We start from the raw sequence: 24,704 nt of genomic DNA on the forward strand, positions 1-24,704 counted from the left end.
GCTCTGATGTCCAGAAGCTCTTTTCGGTCATAAAAGATGGTATCAGCAACATTATGTACAAAATAATTTACAAACAATGCGAAAAATAAATAAATAACGGAATAGCACGGTTGGTTAAGAGCCCATAAAACGGGAGCCATCCCCTCCAGCGCAACATCTGTTCGCCATCTGTGGTTTGCGTGTGTTTCTTTGGCATCCTCCTACGTCATTTTTTTTGTGAGATGTTACCATTAGGCTGTATAACGTAATTTCATTGTGGGTATTTCTACATGGATGTGCATTGTGTTGATTAGGCTATGTTACATTGACAGCTTGGCAGAGCAGATGAACTGCAGTGAAGTACTACTATTACACACAGGAGTAGTTATGGTGTACAGAGGCGTATTTCTTTTTGGATTTAATGTCTTTGCATTCAGGCCTCATTTTCTCCGTTTTTTTTTATTTATTTAGTTTGTCATCATAATATTTTGATATTGTTACATTAAAACGTGGCCAAATAACACATTTCCTCTTTTTTTTTTTTTTTTTCATTATGTTAATGCAGAAAAGTGTAGCTACTTAACTGGTAATGCAGTAGTTGACACAAATAAACCAAACAATAGCCTACATGTAGGTATTAGTTTTGAGCCATTACACTCATATTGTTATGAACCGTTGCACTTTTTTGAGGAATTTAAGCCCGTTTCTGGTAGCTAATAACTATCCTCCTCACTCACCTAATCAAGTCAACTTCAATTTCACAAGTTCAGAAAAGGTAAGTTATGCACTGTGAGATTTGCAAATTGACAGCTTCATTCTCTCTTCTTGCCGCAGCTTTGCCCCCGAAACCACCAAAGGCCACTACTCCAGTTCCAAACAACGGGTTCAACAACAACATGGCCTTGCAAGACGGGGAGTGGTACTGGGGAGACATCTCAAGGCAAGCCCTTATGATCTTAATGATAATTCAATTAGTAATGAATGAATGGTCAGTGTCTTGTGATGAAAATCTCTTGGTTTCCAGTTTGATAATGAGTCCTATTGGATTTGTGAAGAAACTGTAGCATAACCCTTCATTTTTTTTTGTAGGGAGGAGGTGAATGAGAAGCTGAGAGACACAGCTGATGGTACGTTTCTGGTCCGAGATGCATCCACCAAAATGCATGGAGACTACACACTGACTCTGAGGTACGTTGTGAATCGCATGGCTGCTAAATGAATATGGAACTCTTAATATCCTGCTCTGTCTAATGCAGGGTTTCTGTTAGTCGGTAATGTTAGTCCGTAATGTTAGTCGGGGATTTTTAAATAAAATAATTGAAAATAAAATAAAAAATCCCTTAGCAGAATTATGCTTTTTAGCCTATTAATTGATGGAAATACATTTTACCAGTCATGCTTATCGGTCATGCAAGTCATTGTGTCACACCACTTTGCAATGAGCTTGGGGCAGTATGCATTTTAAAAACAAACTTAATTGTTTTAAACATGATTGTTTTGCTTCATATTATGAGGCATGTCTTACCTTTCTTTGAAGTAGCCTAGCCAAAATCTGCCCATAGAAACAATAATTTTATAAAGACTTCCATATGCCATTGAAACCAATGGCCTATTTTTTTGTCATGTTCAAATGGTTTTCAAATAAACTTTTTCATTGTCCAGTAGCCAAAGGCACAATCCTAGTCATATTAGAAGCCTAGTTGTTGCATCATTAGATCTTCCCTCTTTCTTCATTTCTAACGGATATTTTGATCTCTGCCGCTCTTATATGCGGTGCGCTTTTGGAAACGGTATTTTCCGGCTAATTGCATTATGGAACGAGCATTCATGAGCTTATAATGCGAAGAAATAATAGTTTATCAACATTTTAAGCTAAATGTTCACATCTGTTGCATCAGCCTGATTTGCTTTCTAACGTTTTTTTTATGTAGCTAAACTGGTTGTATAAATTAGGGATCCCACAACTGTCTTAGTCTGTTTGGAATAGGCTAGAACTGCAAACTGACCAAGAGAATAGGTCAACTTTTCTACTACGGAAAATAGTAGATTGACATAGGCTAGTGATTTTGCTGTTCGTCTTGTTGGCTGAGGAAAAGTGGCAGTTATTCTAACGTCTTCAAAGTGCGCATCAGAATTCGGTTAGGAGGACACACACCGTTGCATCCTAGAGTTGCATGTTCTGTTAAGATGAATTACCATAATCTAAATGTGATTTCTGTCATTCTGTGCACCGTTGGTGGACGCCCTAATCACACAATGCATATGGGCTCCGTATATTTCTCAAATGTCCGGTATATTTAAAATTAAACCCTGGCCTAAAGACACATGGCCATTTTCAAAGTTGCCTTTTTGATCTCGCTCATAGGAAAGGAGGAAATAACAAACTGATCAAAATATTCCATCGGGATGGGAAATACGGCTTCTCAGACCCACTGACATTCAACTCGGTGGTTGAGCTCATCAATCACTACAGACACGAGTCCTTAGCCCAGTACAACCCAAAGCTGGACGTGAGACTGCTGTACCCAGTGTCAAGGCTCCAGCAGGTAAGAGTGCCTCCACAATTCAAACACAAATGGAAGCTACACATATTCAAAGATAAGAGATCCCTTGGTCAGATTATTCTATGAGCACAGTCAGTGTTTCATTTTCATATCCGGCATTTGAGTGTCACCCAGAACTTTTTTTGCCAGATGACTGAGTGAGATTTGTTCCTCTAACTGCTTTGTTGTCTCCTGCAGGACCAGGTTGTTAAAGAGGACAACATTGAAGCTGTCGGTAAAAGGCTGCAGGAGTACCACCTGCAGTTCCAGGAGAAGAACCGAGAGTACGATCGTCTGTACGAGGAGTATACAAGAACATCACAGGTGAATTGCTATTGTCATTCAATTGTGATTGAATCGTTTCTGATTGTGCTGTATCCAACCTCCGGTTCTTTGTTTTCCTCAGGAAATTCAAATGAAGAGAACGGCCATTGAGGCATTCAATGAAACCATTAAGATCTTTGAGGAGCAGTGCCAAACCCAAGAGCGCTATAGCAAGGAGTACATTGAAAAGTTCAGGAGAGAGGGTAACGATAAAGAAATCCAGAGGTAATAATGAACATTATAAATCTATCTTTCTTTTCAACCAAAGATGTAGCTAACACTAATCTCAGTTCTATGATAAAGTGGTTAATATCTGTTAGGATGCACGATGTATCGGTGAGCGTATCAGAATCGGCCTACGTTAGCTAAAAATGCCAGCATCGGCCCGATGTCTAGTTTAACGCCGATGTGCAAAACCGATGTCAAAGCTGACGTGCATACCTATATAACGTAAGTAGATGATGTAATGACGCCACGAAAAATACAGCGCTACACAGAACAAAAGCAGAAAAATACTAAGCGCACACTTCCAACAAGTTCAATTTGAACAGTCATTTGAAAGAGTAAGAACATTTCAGCGAGACAACTCAAAGGCGAAATGCATTAACGCCAAGATGATGGAATTCATTGCCCTTGACAATCAACCGTTCTCTGTCGTGGGTGATGTTGGCTTTCGCGGCTGGTCGAGCACCGGCACACACTACCAAGTGCGCTGTTTTTCAGATGTTGCCCTACCGGAGTTACACAGTAATAACGTCACTGCTATTAGCTTCACAACATACTATGGAACGCCATTTGGGTCTTTTGCGTGTCAAATAACACTATTTGACAATAACACTATTTGATGCGTTAAATAAGCTTTTAATTTTACACGTCAAATAACAGTTCTATTATAGAATGTTGTGTGTTCTGAATTTGCACGTGCAAGCCAAGCGCCACCACTACTATCAGTAGCACTGTCAAAGCTGTACAAACACCGCGTTGGTAATAAAGCATTATTTGTTGGACCGCAACTTCTGGGGTAGTTTGCTAGCTTTAACTTGGTACCTAGCTAGCACCAATACAACCAGCCTGAAAACAATGGCCAGTCGAAACTTCAGTAATTTTCATTATTCTTAGCAATGATTTAGGAATCATGGTAAGTATTAGCTAGGTAGCCACTTGTTGTTCGCCTATTGAAATTGAACCTCAGTTCATGAAAATAAATAGCCAGCCAGCTACTTAACCCTGTTGCCCAAAGTTAACGTTATAAGCAGCCAGCTAGCTTCATCTGGCTAGTCTCGACGGGACTGGGTTATGTGTTGTTAAGCTAGGCACAATAGTGGAATTTGCAGTTTGCCTTCAAAATAAAGTACCTCCTTTGAAAGTGATGCAGAAGGTTACAATTGGTGTAATCATTCCATATTTAGACTAGATAATGTTAAACAAGGTTGGAATGTGAAGCACTGAGATGGGGTATCAGTCTACTCGATGACACCCACAGAACACAACTGAAGAGTTTACGCAAATATTAGCGTTGTAGCTCTTATCGCAGGACTGTGACTGTGTGAAATCACCTCCCCAGTCAGCCTATTGTGTGTATTGACATTCATATTGTACAGCGTTATGTAAGGATTGGGGATCAATGAAATGGGGTATTACTCAATACCCAAGCTATTTTTTCCCAACATCCTCAGAGTTATTGGACTCCAAAATATCCATACAGTATGGTTTTTCCTTGGGAATAGTGTTCAATACATATAGGTTGACAATACATGTGGCTCAATTCACAGTTGTTTCAGAGTCCCACAATAAGAGCTACAACACTAATGTTCTCTGGGTGTCACGGAGTAGACTGATACCCCATGTCATTGATCCACAATCCATAGGTATTTATTTTGAAGCCTAACTGCAAAGTCCACTATTGTGGCTAATCCTTATTGTGGCTAGCTTCACATAGATGGGTCCGACCACCATTAATCAAATAAGAACTGTCTTATAAATTAGGGTTATTTTAGATGGTGACACCTAGCTATATAGTTAGCCAGCCAACTATAGCAACTGAAACAGATTGTCTTTTTTGCTATGTTTTGGGGGAAGAACATTGTGTGCATCCATGAGCTAGCTAGCTTTTTTTTAATGACCAGCAATGTAGGTGCGCGAGCCAACTTTACAAGCATCGTAGCATATATATCGATGAATCGTTGTGACATATTAAATACGAGTGATAGTATAATCACTACGTAAAAAAATGAAACGTGTTAAATTATTATGTGACGTGCAGTCATATTCAGGTCCTGATTGGTCAACAAGCTTATTTGACACGCAAAGGCCCAAATGGTGTTCCATAGAAATCCTGGTTGAGAATGAAACGGTTGAACAAATGAACAACGAAACAGTGCAGCAAGTAAGTGAAAGAAATAGATTTTTATTATGTTTTACTGGTAATGGGGACATACGTAAATGCCAACAAAATAACTTGTTGGTCAGTGTGTTGTGTGTGTGTGTGTGTAACCTTTATTTAACTAGGCAAGTCAGCTAATAATAAATTCTTATTTACAATGATGGCCTACCCCGGCCAAACCCAGACGATGCTGGGCCAATTGTGCGCAGCCCTATGGGACTCCAATCACGGCCGGATGTGATACAGCCTGGATTCAAACCAGGGACTGTAGTGACTCCTCTTGCCCTGAGATGCAGTGCCTTAGACCACTGTGTGTGTGTGTGTGTGTGTTAAATATTTAACTGTACTAGAATGCTTAAAAGGCCGCAAAATCTTTAAATATCGGTATTGTTTTTTTGGCAAGGAATATATCGGGTATCGGACAAAAATGTCATCGGTGCATCACTAATGGTAATAGTATAGTAGAAGTTTGTATACCCACAGAATCACTGGGGTTTTGTTGATGCCACAACTACTCAGATTGCTTCACTGTTGGAGAAGCCAAATGTGCCATTCCTTATAGAAGTACAACAGCTGTCTCATATATTGACAATGGGTGATATATTTTTGACAACAAGAATTGTTTCTCCTAGAATCATGGGAAACTACGACAAACTGAAATCGAGAATAAGTGAGATTGTGGACAGCAAACGGCATCTGGAGGACGATCTGAAAAAGCAAGCGGCGGATTACAGGGAGATCGATAAGAAGATGAACAGCATCAAACCTGATCTGATTCAGCTCCGCAAGACCAGAGACCAATACCTAATGTAAGTATAGCACCAGTCTTAGCTATTATCAAATATCTTGTCTATTATGTCCCGTTACTAAATGACTGACATTAAACCTTTTTTATTTTCTCATGGTAGGTGGCTGACACAAAAGGGAGTGAGGCAGAAGAAGCTGAATGAATGGTTGGGTATCAAGAACGAAAACCCAGAGGAGTAAGTATCCATTTCCCACGCTTTTACTTTGGATTGTTTTTTAAAGATCCACTTCAAAGTTTTGACTCCTTTTTGAATGTTTCTTTTTAAAGGAGTAATTCAAACACAAGTTAGTGTTGTATAAAACTAATGTGATTTATTGTATTGCAGTGAGTACTCAATGGTTGAAGACGACGAGGACCTCCCACATCATGATGAACGTTCGTGGAGGCTAGGCAACATCAACCGGCTGAAGGCAGAAGCTCTGCTCCGGGGGAAGAAGGACGGAACATTCCTGGTCCGGGACAGTAGCAAAGCTGGCTGCTACGCCTGCAGTGTTGTGTATGTATCTAATAATACACGTTTGCGGGGTGCTTATATTTGTCCTGTTAATGGAAATGTGTTTTTTTTGCATATCCCAACTCCCCCCTGAGACACCCGCAAGGAGTGGGGCCACGGCCAGGGTCACTATTGTATAGCACCGCTGTTGCAATTAGGGGGAAGTGCCTTGCTCAAGGGCATAGCGACAGATTTTTAGGCTACCTAATCACCCTGAAAAAAATTCCACATGAAGACGCATGATTTGAGTTTAGCGTCATGATAATTTAAGACCTAAACACTCACGTTTCATAGAGTTAATTCATCTTATTTAATGAGATCTGATTATTCAGTCTTAACGTGTTGACAGATTTTATGATGTTAATTTGCAGCATTAGTATTGAGTGTATATTGGCAACTTGATTAGCATATTGATTAGAATTGTCATGCTAGATCATATTCATAATAAACAAACTGATTATCCTCATGCTACATATTGAGAGAGACTGAAGGAAGAAGGAAAAGTTGACCTTGGTGTGTTTCTAAATGATCAAATTGACAACATGTAACAAAACCAGGCCATTCTTTATTTTCGGGAACCATGTAAAATAATCCATACATGGAATTTGGATGTATTCTGAACTTGATGTATTCTCATTTATAATGTCTTTCTTTGCAGTGTGGAGGGTGAGGTGAAGCATTGCGTTATCAACAAGAGTCATACGGGCTATGGATTTGCAGAGCCGTATAACCTGTATGGCTCCCTAAAAGAACTAGTCCTGCACTACCACCACACGTCACTCGTACAGCACAATGATTCTTTAAATGTCACGCTTGCCTACCCAGTTTACACACAGAAGAGGCGGTGATGAACTCATGGTGAGGACTTGGACTTCATGATGGACAATCAAGATGACTTCTTTGGAAATGCAAATGCCTAGGATGGTATCAATTAAATTAGGGAACCATTGGTACAGGTATTTGACATTTTGGAAATTTCAAAAATCAGGAGATGGTCCTCGTTTAAACTTTTTTTTTATATATATATAGCTTTTTCCTTTGGATAGCCATGATTACGTATGTGTGAGTGAACATGGTATGTGCAGTCAAGCCTACTAATTGAAAAAAGGAGGAGAGACTTGAAGCAGCAGGTTTTTCAGACACAGATTAAGCCTGGTCCTGGGCTAAAATGCATGGTCAATGGAAAGTCTCCATTGAAATGGCTTTTTAGTCCCGGACTAGGCTTAATCTGTGTCTGGGAAACAGCATTTTCAGTGTTTGCATTAAACTGAAATGTTTGGCTTTCAATACCAAAATCTTCATTCAACATCCTGACACTGTCAAGTGTAAGTTTTTGTTGTGCTATGCAATGCTGTCTGCGTCCTCAGAATTAATATGTACCCTAAATATATTTGTATTTTTTTTGTCATGATTATTGGCCATCAATGTAGGCTACCAATTAGCTAGACATGGTGTGGGACATTTTTCATTCTCTACTTCTACACACAATACTTATTTGGTTTACACTTTGTCTGTAAAATGTTAAAAGCATTCACATTAGAGTCATTTTAAATGTATTCAAAAATATATACAGACACACACAGTACCAGTCAAAAATCTGGACACCTACTCATTCTTTATTTTTTACTATTTTCTGTAGAATAATAGGGAAGACATCAAAATTATGAAATAACACATGGAATCATGTAATAACCAAAAAAAGTGTTTGAAGAATCTAAAATATATTTTAGATTCTTCAAAGTAGCCACCCTTTGCCTTGATGAAAGCTTTGCACACTCTTGGCATTCTCTCAGCCAGCTTCACTTGGAATGCTTTTCCAGCATTCTTGAAGGAGTTCCCACATATGCTGAGCACTTGGCTGCTTTTCCTTCATTCTGCGGTCCAACTCATCCCAAACCATCTCAATTGGGTTGAGGTTGGGTGATTGTGGAGGCCAGGTCATCTAATGCAGCACTCCATCACCCTCCTTTTTAGGGGCGGCAGGTAGCCTAGTGGTTAGAGTGTTGGGCCCGTAACCGGAAGGTTGCTGGATCGAATCCCTGAGCTGACATGGTAAAAATCTGTCGTTCTGCCCCTGAGCGAGACGTGGATGTCGATTTAAGGCAGCCCCCTGCGCCTCTCTGATTCAGAGGGGCTGGGTTAAATGTGGAAGACACATTTCAGTTGAATACATTCAGTTGGACAACTGACTAGGTATCTCCCTTTCCTTCTTGATCACATAGCCCTTACACAGCCACGCGGTGTGTTGGGTCGTTGTCCTGTTGAAAAACAAATGATAGTCCCACTTAGCACAAACCAGATGGGATGGCGTATCGCTGCAGAATGCTGTGGTGTGCCTTGAATTCTAAATAAATCACTGACAGTGTCACCAGCAAAGCACCATCACACCTCCTCCCCCATGCTTCATGATGGGAACCACACATGCAGAGATCCGTTCACCTGCGGTTGGAACCAAAAAGCTAAAATTCGGACTCATCAGATCAAAGAACAGATTTCCACCGATCTAATGTAATTGCTTGTATTTCTTGGTCCAAGCAAGTCTCATCTTCTTATTGATGTCCTTTGGTAGTGGTTTCTTTGCAGCAATTTGACCATGAAGGCCTGATTCACACAGTTTCCTCTGAACAGTTGATGTTGAGATGTGTCTGTTACTTGAACTCTTTCAAGAATTAAATAGGGCTGCACTCTGACTAATGAATTTACCCTCTGCAGCAGAGGTAACTGTGGGTCTTACTTTCCTGTGGCGGTCCTCATGAGAGACAGTTTCATCATAGCACTTGATGGTTTTTGCGACTGAACTTGAAGAAATGTTCCGCATTGACTGACCATGTCTTAAAATAATGATGGACTGTCGTTTCTCTTTGTTTATTTGAGCTGTTCTTGCCATAATATGGACTTGGGTCTTTTACCAAATAGGGCTGTTTTCTGTATACGACCCCTACCTTGTCACAACACAACTGATTGGCTCAAACACGTTAAGATGGAAAGAAATTCCACAAATTAACTTAACAAGGCACAGCTGTTCATTGTAATGCATTCCAGGTGACTACCTCATGAAGCTCGTTAAGAGAATGCCAAGAGTGTGCAAAGCTGTCAGAGGCAAAGGGTGGCTACTTTGAAAAATCCCAAATATAAAATATTTGGAGGTGTTTAACACTTTTTTTGCTTACTACATGATTCCATGTGTTATTTCATAGTTTGTCTAAGCTATTGTTCTACAATGCAGAAAATAGTTCAAATAAAAACCCTTGAATGAGTAGCTGTGTCCAAACTTTTGACTGGTATGCATATATATATATATATATATTTGGTTTTATTTATTTCCTTTTGACTCAGAAACCTTGTGCAAAGATGATTTGTTTCTCTAATTTTATGTTGTGTTATTACGTTACTGATATTCCCTATCGTGAATGCATATAAACCACCCTATTTCCTCATAGAAAGGCCAGTGAAGTATTTGGTGTCCCTGAGTGAAAATGTCATTCCTTGATTCTGTATTTTCTGTATCAGAAAATCTTTACTTTGAATTCTTTAGTTGCAACTTAAATCTTTTTTCTTCTTGTGTAATTCATGCCATGCCTGACTTGATATGACATAGTGAACATTAAAGCACCAAATTCATGAAATATCATTTAAATTAGTTATGTTTTTACTTACATGTATTTGCCAATTGGGACAATTTTATGCTTCAACAGTGCAAATACAACGTACACAGATTGAACAATATGGCAGACACAAGTATAGGGACAAAGTGGAGGAGCGGGTTGGACACGAGGGCTTCTAACAATCTCGGATTTTCAAAAATAAAGCTGCCCTACCCGATGAGCTAAACACCTTTGTCACACTTCGAGCATAGCTAGTCTGAGCAACCGAGGAGAGCCTCTGAGGACGAGGGCTACATGCCTACGGTCTCCATAGAGGACGTATGTATGTACATCGCATTCGGAAAGTATTCAGACCCCTTGACTTTTTCCACATTGTTACGTTACAGCCTTATTCTAAAATATATATTTTTTTAAATCCTCAATCTACACACTCTATCCCATAATGCAAAGTGAAAACAGGTTTTAAGAAAATGTTGGTAATTTATAAAAACAAAAAAAACATCACGTTTATGTAAGTATTCAGACACTACTTTGTTTTAGAACCTTTGGCAGCGATTAAAGCCTCAAGTCTTCTTGGGTAGGAGGCTACAAGCTTGGCACACCTGTATTTGGGGAGTGTCTCCCATTCTTCTCTGCAGATCCTCTCAAGCTCTGTCAGATTGGATGGGGAGTGTCGCTGCACAGCTATTTTCAGGTCTCTTCATAGATGTTTGATCGGGTTTAAGTCTGGGCTCTGTCTGAGCCACTCAAGGACATTCAGAGACTTGTCCCGAAGCCACTCCTGCTTCGTCCTGTTATACTGGGGTGAAGGTTCACCTTCCGAGGTCCTGAGCGCTCTGGAGCAGGTTTTCAAAGATCTTTCTGTACTTTGCGCTGTTCATCTTTCCCTCGAACCTGACTAGTCTAGCAGTCCCTGCCGCTGAAAAACATCCACAAATCACGATGCTCCCACCACCATGTTTCACCGTAGGGATGGTGCCAGGTTTCCCCCAGAGTGACCATCGGGTTCTTGGTTAGGGAGGTGACTAATGCCCTTCTCCCCCGATTGATCAGTTTGGTCAGGTGGCCAGCTCTAGGAAGAGTCTTGGTGGTTCCAAACTTCTTCCATTTAAGAATGATTGAGGCTCCTGTGTTCTTGGAGACCTTCAATGCTGCTGACATTTTTCGGTACCCTTCCACAGATCTGTGCCTCGACACAATCCTGTCTCAGAGCTCTACGGACAATTCCGTCGACCTCATGGCTTGGTTTTGCTCTGACATGCACTGTCAACTGTGGGACCTTATATAGACAGGTGTGTGCCTTTCCACACACCTGTCCACCTGAATTTACCACAGGTGGACTGCAATCAAGTTGTAGAAACATCTCAAGGATGATCAATGGAAACAGGATGCACCTGAGCTCAATTTCGAGTGTCATAGCAAAGGGTCTGAATACATATTTACATAAGGTATTTCTGTTTTTAGTTTTAATAAATGTGTTTTTGCCTTGTCATTATTATTATTTAGAATAAGGCTGTAACAAAATGTGGAAAAATTCAAGGGGTCTGAATACTTTCCGAAGGCATTGTAAATTGTGAATCTTTATTTGTGTTGTGTGGCCGGGAATGTGCATGGTGCTGAATTTCGCATGGTTCTTGTTATACGCTTCATCTTTATGAATGGACAATTGCATCGGAGGTCACTTGGGTTCACTGACTTTTTTATGCCCGAGGTATGGGACATTTACTGAGGAACCTAAGTTATTATTATTTTGTGACTAATATTGATTGTATGATCATTTATGTTGGTAATTGTAACGGAGACACTGAGTTGAGTTTGGTAAAGAACTGGGCCCTGCGGAGGTGTTCAATGGCACCAATGGGAGATTGTACCGAATATTTGTGGTGATTTCGTTGAGTCCTCTGTAGACAGTGCAGGGATTACCCTCCATCATTCTTAGCCACGAAGAAGAAAAAAAACAGCCGGCGCAGGGGAAGTGGACATGCGGATGAAACCTTGGAGTGCCTCTGGGATGTAATCCTCTGTGGCCTGGGTCTCAGCCACCGACAGAGGGTAGATGCGTCTGCGCGGAGGTGCTGAACTTGCAAGCAGGTCGATGGCACAGTCCCAGCGGCGATGAGGAAGAAGACGGGTGGCGCGAGTCTTGAAGAATACATCCCGCAGGAGAGGAGAGCGGATATGAGATGATGCTAAGGGAGGCAAGGGTCTGGTCAAAAGTTCCCCGCGGCAACGGAATCCACTAAAGCTGTAGACAAAGTACATGAGGGACAGTCAGCTGGTGTGATGGACACTTTAAAAGAGCCTAGCAAACAGTGATGACGATGGATTACTCACTCCTGACCCAGAGGGTGGAAGATCATGTGACCGTCCCTCTGCTCTTGTGGATCCCAGATTCAGACATGCCGGACACCTCTGGAGCTTGTGCCCTCTTTGTCCACAGTACAGACAGAGCCCCAGCTGTATCCATCTGCAGCACTCCACTGCGGGGAGGTGTGTGACCCCTACCTCCATGGGTTCAGGCTCTGATCCCGAGTGTTCACTGATAAAAGGAGAGAAGCAATGAGAGTACCGGCTCTCCCGAAGTAGGTTATCCGGACGGCCATCGCAATGAGTGTGTCCAGGGTGAGGTTGTCGTCTCGACAGGCCAGTTCCATCTGGACTTCTTTGAGCAAACCTCTTCTGAATAGCGTACGAAGCGCCAGCTCATTCCATCCACTGGATGCTGCTACTGTCCGGAAGGTGAACGCGTACTCAGAAGCTGTCATGTCCCCCTGTCGTAATTGCAGTAGAGCATCACCCTCTGGGGGATGGTCAAAAATACATTTGAAACAGAGCCATGAACGCCTCACAGGAATCCTGTCTCCCAGATGGCCGGAGCCCATTCCAACGCCCGTCAGTCAGCAGAGAAATAACAGTGGCAACGTTGGACCTATTGGTGGTGGGGGCTCCCATCTGGTGTGTAAAGTAGAGGGAGCACTGAAGTAGGAAGCCACGGCTTGTGGATGGTGTACTGTCATATTTATCCGGGAGGGATAAACGGGTATCGCTGACCTGAGCAGGTTGCTGAATGGGCTGTTGTGCCGGCTCGCTGGGTCGACTAGTTGTAGAGTATCCTCCGCTGGTTGAAGGCAACGCCTCCTTGGTGTGTTCGAGACGTTTCAAACTGCAAAGAACCTCCTCCATAGCCGTACCCAGTTGTCCCAGCTGGTCATGGTGTTAACGTACAAGGTAACCCTGTTCGTCGACCGTCAGAGATATTCAATGTTCCTGCTGATTCCATAGTTGGAGTCGGTATTCTGTAAAGTAGACGCTGTGAGTCGAGAAGCAGGTTCAACATTTAATAAAACAACAAACATGAACCGAGACACCACAACAGCGATAATGCATAATGCATGTACACAGGAACAATACCGACTGAGGAAGGAACCCAAGGGAGTGACAGATAAAGGGGAGGTAATCAGAAAGGAAATGGAGTCCAGGTGAGTATCATAGTGATCTGCAGGTGTGCATAATGATGGATGCCAGGTGTGCGTAATGATGGATCCCAGGACTGGTGGTTAGTATACCAGCGACGTCGAACGCCGGAGGGGAGGAGTGGGAGTATTTAAAATATATATATTTAACTAGGCAAGTCAAATAAGAACAAATTCTTATTTGCAATGACGGCCTACACCGGCCAAACCTGGACAAATTGTACACCGCCCTATAGGACTTCCAATCACGGCCGGTTGTGTTACAGCCTGGATTTGAACCAGGGTGTTTGTAGTGACACCTCAAGCACTGAGATGCAGGGCCTTAGACCGCTGCACCACTCGGGAGTAGACGTTACAGTAATACAACCAAATGCAAAAAAAACATTGTTTTGAAGTTATTTCCTTCTATGTTTTAAGGGTTTACAGTTCAAGTCGGAAGTCATTAAAACTCATTTTTCAACCACTCCACAAATTTCTTGTTAACAAACTATAGTTTTGGCAAGTCAGTTAGTACATCTACTTTGTGCATGACAAGTAAATTTCCAACAATTGTTTACAGACAGATTATTCCACTTATAATTCACTGCATCATAATTCCAGTGGGTCAGAAGTTTACATACACTAAGTTGACTGTGCCTTTAAACTGCTTGGAAAATTCAAGAAAATTATGTCATGGCTTTAGAAGCTTCTGATAGGCTAATTGATGTCATTTGAGCAATTGGAGGTGTACCTGTGGATGTATTTCAAGGCCTAACTTCAATCTCAGTGCCTCTTTGCTTGACATCATGGGAAAATCAAAAGAAATCAGCCAAGACCTCCGAAAAAAATGATGGACCTCCACAAGTCTGGTTCATCCTTGGGAGCAATTTCCAAACGCTTGAAGGTACCACGTTCGTCTGTACAAACAATAGTACGCAAGTATAAACACCATGGGACCACGCAGCCATCATACCGCTCAGGAAGGAGACGCATTTTTGTCTCCTAGAGATGAATGTACTTTGGTGCGAAAAGTGCAAATCAATCCCAGAACAATAGCAAAGGACCTTGGAGATGCTGGAGGAAACAGGTACAAAAGTATCTATACCCACAGTAAAACGAGTCCTATATCGACATAACCTGAAAGGCCACTCAGCAAGGAAGAAGCCACTGCTCCAAAACCACCATAAAAAAGCCAGACTACAGTTTTGTCACAAGAATTTCTAGTTCCAATGATATTAACTCAACTCACAATAAGCTTTGACCAATTCCCCAGAGGTTGTAAGGCCCTGGTTAATAGAACAATTAGACAAAGTCCCAGAATACTGCAAAAGGTTAGTTCTTTATTCACGAGAGCTCAGAAAATTATACACTGCACATAGCCTTTTATACCTCACATTTGGTCATATAAATGCCCCTCCTCTCTAACACTGTCAATGTTGTTTACAAGTTTTCTACAACATACATTGCTTATCATATCCTACAACATCTTACATAATCTACTGCAAGCCTAATGGTTTCTCCCCTCCCTGGGTGGGGAGACCTCCTTCCTGTTATCAGTTTCACAGTGGTCACAAGTTGTCTGTCATAAGCTGTCTGTTAACAGTTCCTCTTTTCCTTAAATGTCTCACTTACATTGCTAAATAGTAAAGTCTTAACTTGTCCTATGCACACATATTATAGAATTACAGTCTTATAATTCTAATTCTTTACACAGTTATGCGTTTCAGGTCGGAATCATTTAGTCATTACCTTAAACATATACATTCTTTTATCAGGTTTGCAACTGCACATGGGGACAAAGATTTTACTTTTTGGAGAAATGTCCTCTGGTCTGATGAAACAAAAATATAACTATTTGGCCATAATGACCATCGTCATGTTTGGAGTAAAAAGGGGATGCTTGCAAGCCGATGAACACCATCCCAACCATGAAGCACGGCATGGCAGCATCATGTTGTGGCAGTCCTTTGCTGCAGGAGGGACTGATGCACTTCACAAAATAGATGGTATCATGAGTCAGGAAAATTATGTGGATATATTGAAGCAACAGCTCAAGACATCAGTCAGGAAGTTAGTTTTTCTCAATTGCTAAAACACTAAAACCCATTGGCTGAACAAAGTTCGCAGTTGCCTGGACTCATTTAGCTAATTATGCCGTCTGTTGTCAATACCTTAAACCATTTCACATGGTAAAACACAATTTGCAGATCTCACTTAGACTTTTCAGCAAAACTCTAAACACATTCTCATTCTCAAAACACATTCTGCACTCTAATGCACATGTCATCCATACTGGTAAACGCAAGTGGCAACAATCAAATACAAATAGAGAACACATGTCATTGATTGAACACAACCACTCAAAATTGATTTAACCCGTTTCAAATGATGCGACACAACCAATATAAGCCAGTTCAGAGAGCAAACAGGTTGTTGAAGATGGGAAGGAGAAAGTCTGAGAATGGATAGAAGAAACAATGTGAGAGGACGAGTGCGTATGCGAGGTGGGCGACGAGGAGGAGGGCAAGAAAGAGGAAGACGAAGAGGAAGACAAAGAGTGGAAATATCTGATGAAATTCGAGCAACAGTTATAGACCATGTTCTTGTCCATGGACTGACAATGAGGGAAGCAGGACTTAGAGTGCAACCCAATTTGAGCCTATTTTCTGTGTCCACCATAGTAAGGACATTCAGAGAAGAGAACAGGTACAGTATACTACTGTATTTTTATAATTGCAGATTTACTGTACTACACTATATGCAGCTGTTTCAATAGACATAAAGTTAATCACTGTATGTATTGTACTGCATGAATACGTTTTGTAACTGCACAACTACTTTTTGTAGAATTGCAAGGTTGCCACATGCAGGTGGAAGGACAGCTATATTCACTCGGGAGCAAGAGGCCGTTATAGTTGGCATGGTCCTTCAAGATAATGCAATACGACTCAGAGAAATCCAGGAACGAGTGATACAAGACAACACACACTTCCAGGGAATCGACAGTGTGAGCATTTCCACAATTGACCGTGTCCTCCTTCGTAACAGGATGCGAATGAAACAAGTATACAGAGTACCTTTTGAGCGCAACTCACCAAGGGTGAAAGAACTGCGAGCTCAGTATGTGCAAGTAAGTGTACATTCATAAACATTTACTGTAATCCAGATTGTCTACAGTACTAACACATACTATGTGAATGACATTACTCTTCAGTACATACAATGTATGTGAATCAGAAGCCTAATTGTACTCTACAGTATAGCACTGTCTTTGTACGACTTACAAAATCCTACATACAGTATATTGTATTTCTACACAGACAATATTTGACTTGGAATCCTTGGACAGACCCCATAAGTTCATCTTTGTCGATGACGCAGGCTTCAATCTAACAAAGAGGAGAAGGAGAGGCCGAAACATGATTGGACAGCGGGCCATTGTTGAAGTCCCTGGTCAACGAGGTGGCAATGTCACAATCTGTGCTGCTATCAGCAACCATGGTGTTCTACATCACCGTGTTACACTCGGGCCATATAACACCCAGCACCTTCTAAGATTTATTGCCAATTTAAGAGATATTTTATTTGAGCAGCAGGTTCAAGAGCAGCAGGGTCAAGTGCTAAATGAGAATCCCATTCCCACCTATGTGATAATGTCAGTTTCCACCGAGCTGCTCAGGTAAGGGAATGGTTTAACATCAATGGGCAGTTTGTGAACTTGTACCGCCCTCCATACTCACCTTTCCTGAATCCGATTGAGGAGTTTTTCTCCTCTTGGAGATGGAAAGTGTATGATAGACAACCCTACACCAGAGTAAATCTGCTGCAAGCCATGGATTTAGCCTGTGGTGATATAGGTGAGGAATCATGTCAGGGCTGGATACGGCACTCTTCTTCCCCCGTTGCCTCAGGAGGGACAATATTGCTTGTGATGTCGACAAAGTGCTCTGGCCTGACCCAGCCCAAAGACAAGAAGAAGCACATTGATCACATGTTTACTCTTTGTGTCCCTTTTAGTATTGTATACTGTAATACAGTGCATTGTAGGCTGTATACTGTACAATGGACAAAATGTATGGCCCTGAACATTGTGCTTTCCATTTATTAACAGTACTGACTGCTCAATAGCTTTTGACTGGTTGCAGGTTCATATCAACAAAGAACAAGAATTACAGTATCACAGAGACGAAGGACAAGTTTGTGAGATGCAGGGCACCGTACTGTAAAAATAGGGGTACAAGGAGGAGGAAGAACAAAAAAACTAATTGCAAAGAGCAAAGCAGAGTAGTAATTTCTGATCAATTTTGAGCTACTATGATAGAATATGTTTTTGTTCATCAAAAGACAATGACGGAAAAATATGAATATTTTTTTTTGATAAAGAATGTACTTCTCCCTGAGAATTGTATGTTTTGAACAATGTGTTCTCTATTTTTCGGTGTATTGTTTACTGACTGCATGAGCGTGTATATCATTTTGATCACTTTGTTTATCATTTGAGAGCAGTGTTTGATTTTGAACACAGGTAAAACTGTTTTGAGGCGAATGTTTCATTTTGCGAGAGGAGTCAGAGGTTATGTAAATAGTGCTTGAAGATGAGGTTTTGTATTTAATGTTTTCAGGAAATGGAGCAAGGTTTCAGAAATTGTGTTTTAGCAATTGATAAAAACTGTAAAGCTTGGTCGCAAGTAATTGAACACCAATTAGTCTGAGCCTTAGCACTACAAATAGACCTCAGGTAAGCGCACCTCTTTTGTGATGAGAGAGATCATTATTGTCCATTTGGGACCAAGCTTTAACAATCTATATTATGACGTGCACCAGTCCCTCCTGCAGCAATGCACCCCCACAATATGATGCTACCAGCTCTGTGCGTCACGGTTGGGATTCATTTAAATTGACAGATTTTATCATATGAACTGTAACTCAGTAAGATCTTTGAAATTGTTGCATGTTAGATTTATATTTTTATTCAGTATATATACTTTTCCCACCCCCCAACCTACTTCTTGCTATAAATTCTATCTGAAGGCATATGCATGTTTAGGCCAGTGCTTGACTTGGACTGAAAAAGGTGCCGGTACTCATTTTGGGTGCCGGTAGAGTTTTTATTTAGGTGCAGGAACTCCTCAATACTTTTGAGCTAATATTCTATAGGAGGTGGAGGAAGTCAAGCAGAAGACAATTTGAGGTGCCGGTACTCAATTCCAGTGAGCTCCTGCCCAAGTCAAGTACTGTGTTTTGGTAAAAAGATAAATAATGTCCGATTTGGAACACTGATTGAGTGGGCCTGGGTCCTGGTTGTATATTGACGTACACTATCAGTCAAAAGTTTCAGAAAACCTACTCATTCAAGGGTTTTTCTTTATTTTTACTATTTTCTACATTGAAGAATAATAGTGAAGACATCATAACTATGAAATAACACAAATAACACAAATAACACAAAAAATAATAACACAAAAATAACACAAAAATCATGTAGTAAACAAAAAAGTGCTAAACAAATCTAAATATGTTTTATATTTAAGATTCATCAAATAGCCACCCTTTACCTTGATGACAGCTTTGCAAACTCTTGGCATTCTCTCAACCAGCTTCATGAGGTAGTCAGCTGGAATACATTTCAATTAACAGGTGTGCTTTGTTTAAAGTTAATTTGTGTAATTTCTTTTTGTGTAATTTCTTTCCTTCTTAATGCGTTTGAGCCAATCAGTTGTGCTGTGACAAGGTGGGGGTGGTATACAGAAGATAACCCTATTTGGTAAAAGACCAAGTCCATATTATGGCAAGAACAGCCCAAATAAGCAAAGAGAAACGACAGTCCATCATATCTTTAAGACATGAAGGTCAGTCAATACGGAACATTTCAAGAACTTTAAAAGTTTCTTCAAGCGCAGTCGCATAAACCATCAAGCACTATAATGAAACTGGCTCTCATGAGGACAACCACAGGAATGAAAGACCCAGAGTTACCTCTGCTGCAAAGGATGAGTTCATTAGAGTTACCAACCTCAGAAATTGCAGCCCAAATAAATGCTTCACAGAGTTCAAATTACCGACACATCTCAACATCAACTGTTCAGAGGAGACTGTGAATCAAGCCTTCATGGTCGAATTGCTGCAAAGAAACCACTACTAAAGGACACCAGTAAGAAGATGAGACTTGCGTGGGCCAAGAAACACGAGCAATGGACATTAGACCGGTGGAAATTAGCCCTTTGGTCTGGAGTCTAAATTGGAGATTTTTGATTCCACCCGACGTGTCTTTGAGAGACGTGGTGTGAGTGAAAGGGATGATCTCCGCATGTGTATTTCCCACCGTAAAGCATGGAGGAGGAGGTGTTATGGTGTGGGGGTGCTTTGCTGGGGACACTGTCTGTGATTTATTTGGAATTCAAGGCACACTTAACCAGCATGGCCAACACAGCATTCTGCAGCTATACGCCATCCCATCTGGTTTGGGCTTAGTGGGACTATAATTTGTTTTTCAACAGGACAATGAGGACAATGACCCAACACACCTCAAGGATGTGTAAGAAGGAGAGTGATGGAGTGTTGCATCAGATGACCTAGCCTCCACAATCCCCCGACCTCAACCAAATTGAGATGGTTTGTGATTAGTCGAACCACAGAGTGAAGGAAAAGCAGTTAACAAGTGCTCAGCATTTGTGGGAACTCCTTCGAGACTGTTGGAAAAGCATTCCAGGTGAAGCTAGTTGAGAGAATGCCTAAAACTTTTGACTGGTAGTGTATAAATAAAATTGTACTTTGAGTGGTGATGTTTAAGGTTTAAATGATTTAATAGAGGTCAGACTCTCTAACTGTTACGGCTTACTTTAAACTGAGAATCGGCGATATGATGTGATAAGTTGGCCACATATAGCTGTTTACTTTGTGCATCGCTGACTTTGCCTTTAATACTATACCTATTTTGCTATAATGAGTTGTGATTTTTTTTGTTGGTCAATGTGGGTCTAGACTTTGACTCTCATACTATACAAGATACACAGGGTGAGAACCTGGGCTATTGCTGAGTGGCAGTGAATCATGCTCATGACAACATCTTTCAGCATTGGCACCAGGAATCAATATTTTAAGTATGATACAGTGACATACCATCTGTAGTTTGACAGGGCAGTAAACACATTTTGCCACTGCTGTCAGTCATATATTTGCCTACCAGAGAGAGGACACATGACATGATAATGAATGCCCTTCAGACCACCTGTTGGGTGCAAACGTCTGCATGTCAGAAGCGTTTGGGGAGTCTTGTGCCCTCTAGTTGTGTTGTATTTACTTAATTTCAATGATCTTCTTGTGTTATACATTTTATGTTGACCATTCTGTAATTGAAAATGTTTGTACATGACAAATTGTTGATTTTCCATATTGTGATGTTGGATGGTGGACAACTAGCATTGGTCTTGAAAAATAAAACTAGCATGTAAAATTGGCTAGGACTACTCTATAGACTGACAAATGGTCGGTACAGTAATAGCTAACAGCTGAGATATTCCAATATTTTAGGCTATTCATTGTGTGAATATGTCACAGTAGTAGTGCTCTGACAACTACACTGAACAAAAATATAAATGCAACACTCAACAATTTCAAAGATTTTACAGAGTTACAGTTCATATAAAGAGATCAGAACATTTTAATAAATTCATTAGGCCCTACTTGGGAGCTAGGCCCAGCCAGTCGGAAGGAGTTTTTCCCCACAGAAGTGCTTTATTACAGACGATCCCGCAGGTGAAGAAGCTGGATGGGGAGGTCCTAGGCTGGCGTGGTTACACGTGGTCTGTGGTTGTGAGGCCGGTTGGATGTACTTCTCTAAAACAATTTTGGAGGTGGCTTGTGGTAGGGAAATTAACATTCAATTCTCTGGCAACAGCTCTGGTGGACATTCCTGCAGTCAGCATGCCAATTGCACGCTCCCTCAAAACTTGAGACATCTGTGGCACTGTGTTGTGTGACAAAACTGCATATTTTAGAGTGGCTAATATGTCTACCAAAACAAGTGGCTGACAATTTCATTGGAATAGAGGTAGATAGATCTATTTCTAATTACCAGTTAATACGTAGAACACAGTAAATACATTTTAAAAACATGACAAGGATATCACAAAAGTCAGAGACGTATTTCCATTGTGGTTCCCTATAACTTGCAAAGCAAAAAATAAACAGGCACAACAATTTATTTAAAAAAAAAATGGAAAGCAAATGGTGTCTCTAGCCAATTTCACATAGAAGTAGAGGCAGTTCGGGAAAGGCAGGATTGAGTGAAGAGAAGGGTATTGATAGTTACAGTAGCCAGGGTCCGGGAGAAAGTCAGTCTGACAGACAGGCCAGGAGCTCTTCTTCAAGGCACCTTGCCATCTCCAACATTCATTCCCCCATACTTCCTCTGAATGTCTTAGTGCACCACCGACAACAGTGTAGCACCCGCCTGGGTGATGCTTCGGCTGCTCCTGAGGAGGTATCACAAATATATCAGCATAAGTGTCTTAGGTCTTAGAATTAAAACATATCTACTCTTAGCCACTAGCCTATAGTTTATAAAGTGATAAATACTTACACGCCTTCACCGACTGCTTAGGATACTGAGTATTTTCCAACAGAAATAAATCAACTCACAAAATCATTTGGCATATTTACCAACGTAATCTGTTCCAAACTAACATTTACTTTGATATTTTTATACATGATCTCAGTAAAACGTCCTATATTCATACCAATAGTGTCATTGTTCCATGTAGAAATGGCACAATTTATATAGTTGACTTCTGTAGTCCTTTTACAGTGATACCAGAATACACTTGAGAAAACTGAACTCCTAGGGTCAGTTTCCAACACTCTTCAACCTGTTTTAACTGCAAGTGTGTACGCTTCGTTCACTTAAGCCCACTTAAGCCTATGCGTAAGCCTTAAACCTAAGAATAGATAATGCTGGACTAAAAAGTATGCTCAATAGTGAATCTTCCCTCAGTGTGAGACAAAACAGGAGTGACCATGATAAAACATGTTTTTATTGATATCAGAAAAAAATACATCACTCTTCACGAGAACAGAGGGGACAAATGCAACACTCCATTATGTGTCATCTGCCTGTTCGGCAAGTTTGCTCTTCCTCAGAAGTTCGTCATTTAATTTCTTCAGATGTTTTGTTCGACTCTCAAGCCTTCGGTGCCATTCGTCTCGCAGCCTATGTGAAGACAAAGTATTATAATATATATTTTTTTTAAGTCAGACACATTCCATAAGCCATACGTTTCCAATATTGCTTGAGGCTACTTAATTGTATGTGTATTGTTAGGACAATTTATTTTTTCTAGCCTGGTTACAGATCTGTTTGTGCTTTTACCTACTCCATTAGCAAGAGAGCAGAAACAGACGGGCACCCGGGCTAAATTTCTTCGACAATTCCTCTAGGAGTTCCAATGGGTTTATTATTTGTGACACCGTGCTCTTGTGCCCAGTATTGTGAGGCTCTGCCACCTTCCTCACATCTACTTGGCTTATTGCATTTGTTCCTGCTGTGACTGCTGTGTCTGATAATCCTCTAACCTTAAAGCAGCACAGGTTATTGTAGGACAGCTAAGCATGGAATATGGCATCCCCTAATATCACTCAACACTCTCTGATTATCATATCGGATTCCCTAAAGTTTTTCCAGTCCTTCTCAGATCAGGGATATACACATGATTACATGGACTAGCCACGGACTAGCCACGGGGTTATGAGATATTAGAGTGCGGTTTTGCTTTTGTGATTAAAGATTCTTATGGCCAAGTACTTTAATATGATTGTCAGTGTAAGTTGTCCTGAGATGCCCTCAGCGTTAACATTTTGCTTGTAACAAAATCAGGGTCTGTTACATGTAGCGTATGCTTCGAAAGTGATATCGCCTAAATTGTGGACGTTTTATCACTCATAGCAGGATGTATTCCTAATCCAAATATGAAGAAGAAAAGTTCTGCAACAACATAAATAAATAGACCTTTGTTTCCCTTGAGTAACCTTTCCTCATATCCTGTGCAGTATTCGTATAGCACAAAAGTGTATCCCTTCAGAATGTCCAACAATACTTACTTGGTGAGAGCACTATTTTTCTTCCTCATGTCTTCAGTTTCTGTCCTTTGGTCGTGTTTAGCAATTTTTTGTTCCCAGAGATCTTTTATAAAAAGCTTATCATGAATAAGAGCCACATTCATTTCCTAGAAGAAAATACACATCTAATTAGTTAACAATTACATTTTGGATTTAATTGGATTCAATTAAATTTTGCTAGATTTGATTCTGGTTTGAAAAAGCTACGCAATGTCTCACATTTCTCAATGGCTCATAAAATCAATGTCAATTATGTTTATTCTTGACAGTAATACATTTCTCATCTTGAACATGTATTTGTATAGTAGTAGATAGTAGCTACAGTATAAATAGTCAGATATTAGTGATGAGACAACGAGTTCCAACCAGCTGGAATAATAAGAGGAACAGCATGCATAGATCATTAAAAACAAACCTTCTGTGGGTATGAATCTTCTTCTCCCAAAGAGCCTCAATGTCACAGGATGTACTGTATAGTCCTGTCGTGGTGGTTGTGGTGCCGATGAAAGACTCCCCTCTCCCACGCCCCCTGCTGAGCTTTATTTAAGAGCGGACAACATAAGACCTTCGTGTCATCTGGCCTTTTTGAGAAGAGTTTGGAAGGGAGGGGGAAACATAACGTTAATTCCCTTTGTTACGTCTGATGACATTATGTTTAGAGGGGACCTATAGCAGGGCTGTAGTAGTGCTCAGCTCAGCATTAGGGGCCTCCCACACTGGCCTTATTCTAACCGCCCCCACTACTCCAATGACACCAGCACCAAAAGAAGGATTGGCTTGTTCTGTTCATTCTGGCTAGATCGCATCAGTCATTTGATATCATCCCCTTTTATTCAATTTGAATGGCTTGCACCACATTTTAAGACGGTGGCCCCTGAGAGGAGAGAGCAGCAAGGCTAGCCTGGGTAGCTGTGGATCATGTTACTTGAAAAACTGATGAATGTATCAGGTTCTAATTTATGACCAGAACATCCTTGACATCTTCTTGACAACTCCTTAACTGC

The 24,704-nt window shown here is 40.9% G+C and overlaps 3 protein-coding genes across 4 annotated transcripts in view; 2 read left to right on the plus strand and 1 right to left on the minus strand.

Moving 5' to 3' along the window:
• LOC129853935 (phosphatidylinositol 3-kinase regulatory subunit alpha-like) overlaps window positions 1–10,161 on the plus strand; it is a 28,309-nt gene extending 18,148 nt beyond the window's left edge. For both annotated transcript variants that reach the window (XM_055920471.1, XM_055920472.1), the window contains exons 8-16: window positions 814–919; window positions 1,069–1,167; window positions 2,345–2,525; window positions 2,721–2,846; window positions 2,929–3,071; window positions 5,862–6,038; window positions 6,138–6,212; window positions 6,363–6,533; window positions 7,189–10,161. In XM_055920471.1, coding sequence (XP_055776446.1) covers window positions 814–919; window positions 1,069–1,167; window positions 2,345–2,525; window positions 2,721–2,846; window positions 2,929–3,071; window positions 5,862–6,038; window positions 6,138–6,212; window positions 6,363–6,533; window positions 7,189–7,378 — 1,268 coding nt within the window. In that variant the 3' untranslated portion in view covers window positions 7,379–10,161. The remainder of the gene's footprint in view (window positions 1–813; window positions 920–1,068; window positions 1,168–2,344; window positions 2,526–2,720; window positions 2,847–2,928; window positions 3,072–5,861; window positions 6,039–6,137; window positions 6,213–6,362; window positions 6,534–7,188) is intronic.
• A 4,896-nt stretch (window positions 10,162–15,057) lies between these two features.
• Window positions 15,058–17,995, plus strand: LOC129853936 (uncharacterized). Its single transcript, XM_055920473.1, has 3 exons — window positions 15,058–16,293; window positions 16,435–16,717; window positions 16,908–17,995. The coding sequence occupies exons 1-3, from the start codon at window positions 16,049–16,051 to the stop codon at window positions 17,268–17,270; spliced, it is 891 nt and encodes a 296-aa protein (XP_055776448.1). The 5' UTR covers window positions 15,058–16,048; the 3' UTR covers window positions 17,271–17,995.
• A 4,602-nt stretch (window positions 17,996–22,597) lies between these two features.
• LOC129853937 (protein FAM240B) lies at window positions 22,598–24,289 on the minus strand. Its single transcript, XM_055920474.1, has 3 exons — window positions 24,116–24,289; window positions 23,683–23,807; window positions 22,598–22,795 (listed from the first exon to the last, which is right to left on the minus strand). Exons 2-3 carry the CDS (start codon window positions 23,802–23,804, stop codon window positions 22,684–22,686), a joined length of 234 nt encoding a protein of 77 aa, XP_055776449.1. The 5' UTR covers window positions 23,805–23,807; window positions 24,116–24,289; the 3' UTR covers window positions 22,598–22,683.
• Between the last annotated feature and the right edge of the window lie 415 nt (window positions 24,290–24,704).

Source organism: Salvelinus fontinalis, chromosome 4 (assembly GCF_029448725.1).
Source record: "Salvelinus fontinalis isolate EN_2023a chromosome 4, ASM2944872v1, whole genome shotgun sequence".
Lineage (NCBI taxonomy): Eukaryota > Metazoa > Chordata > Actinopteri > Salmoniformes > Salmonidae > Salvelinus > Salvelinus fontinalis.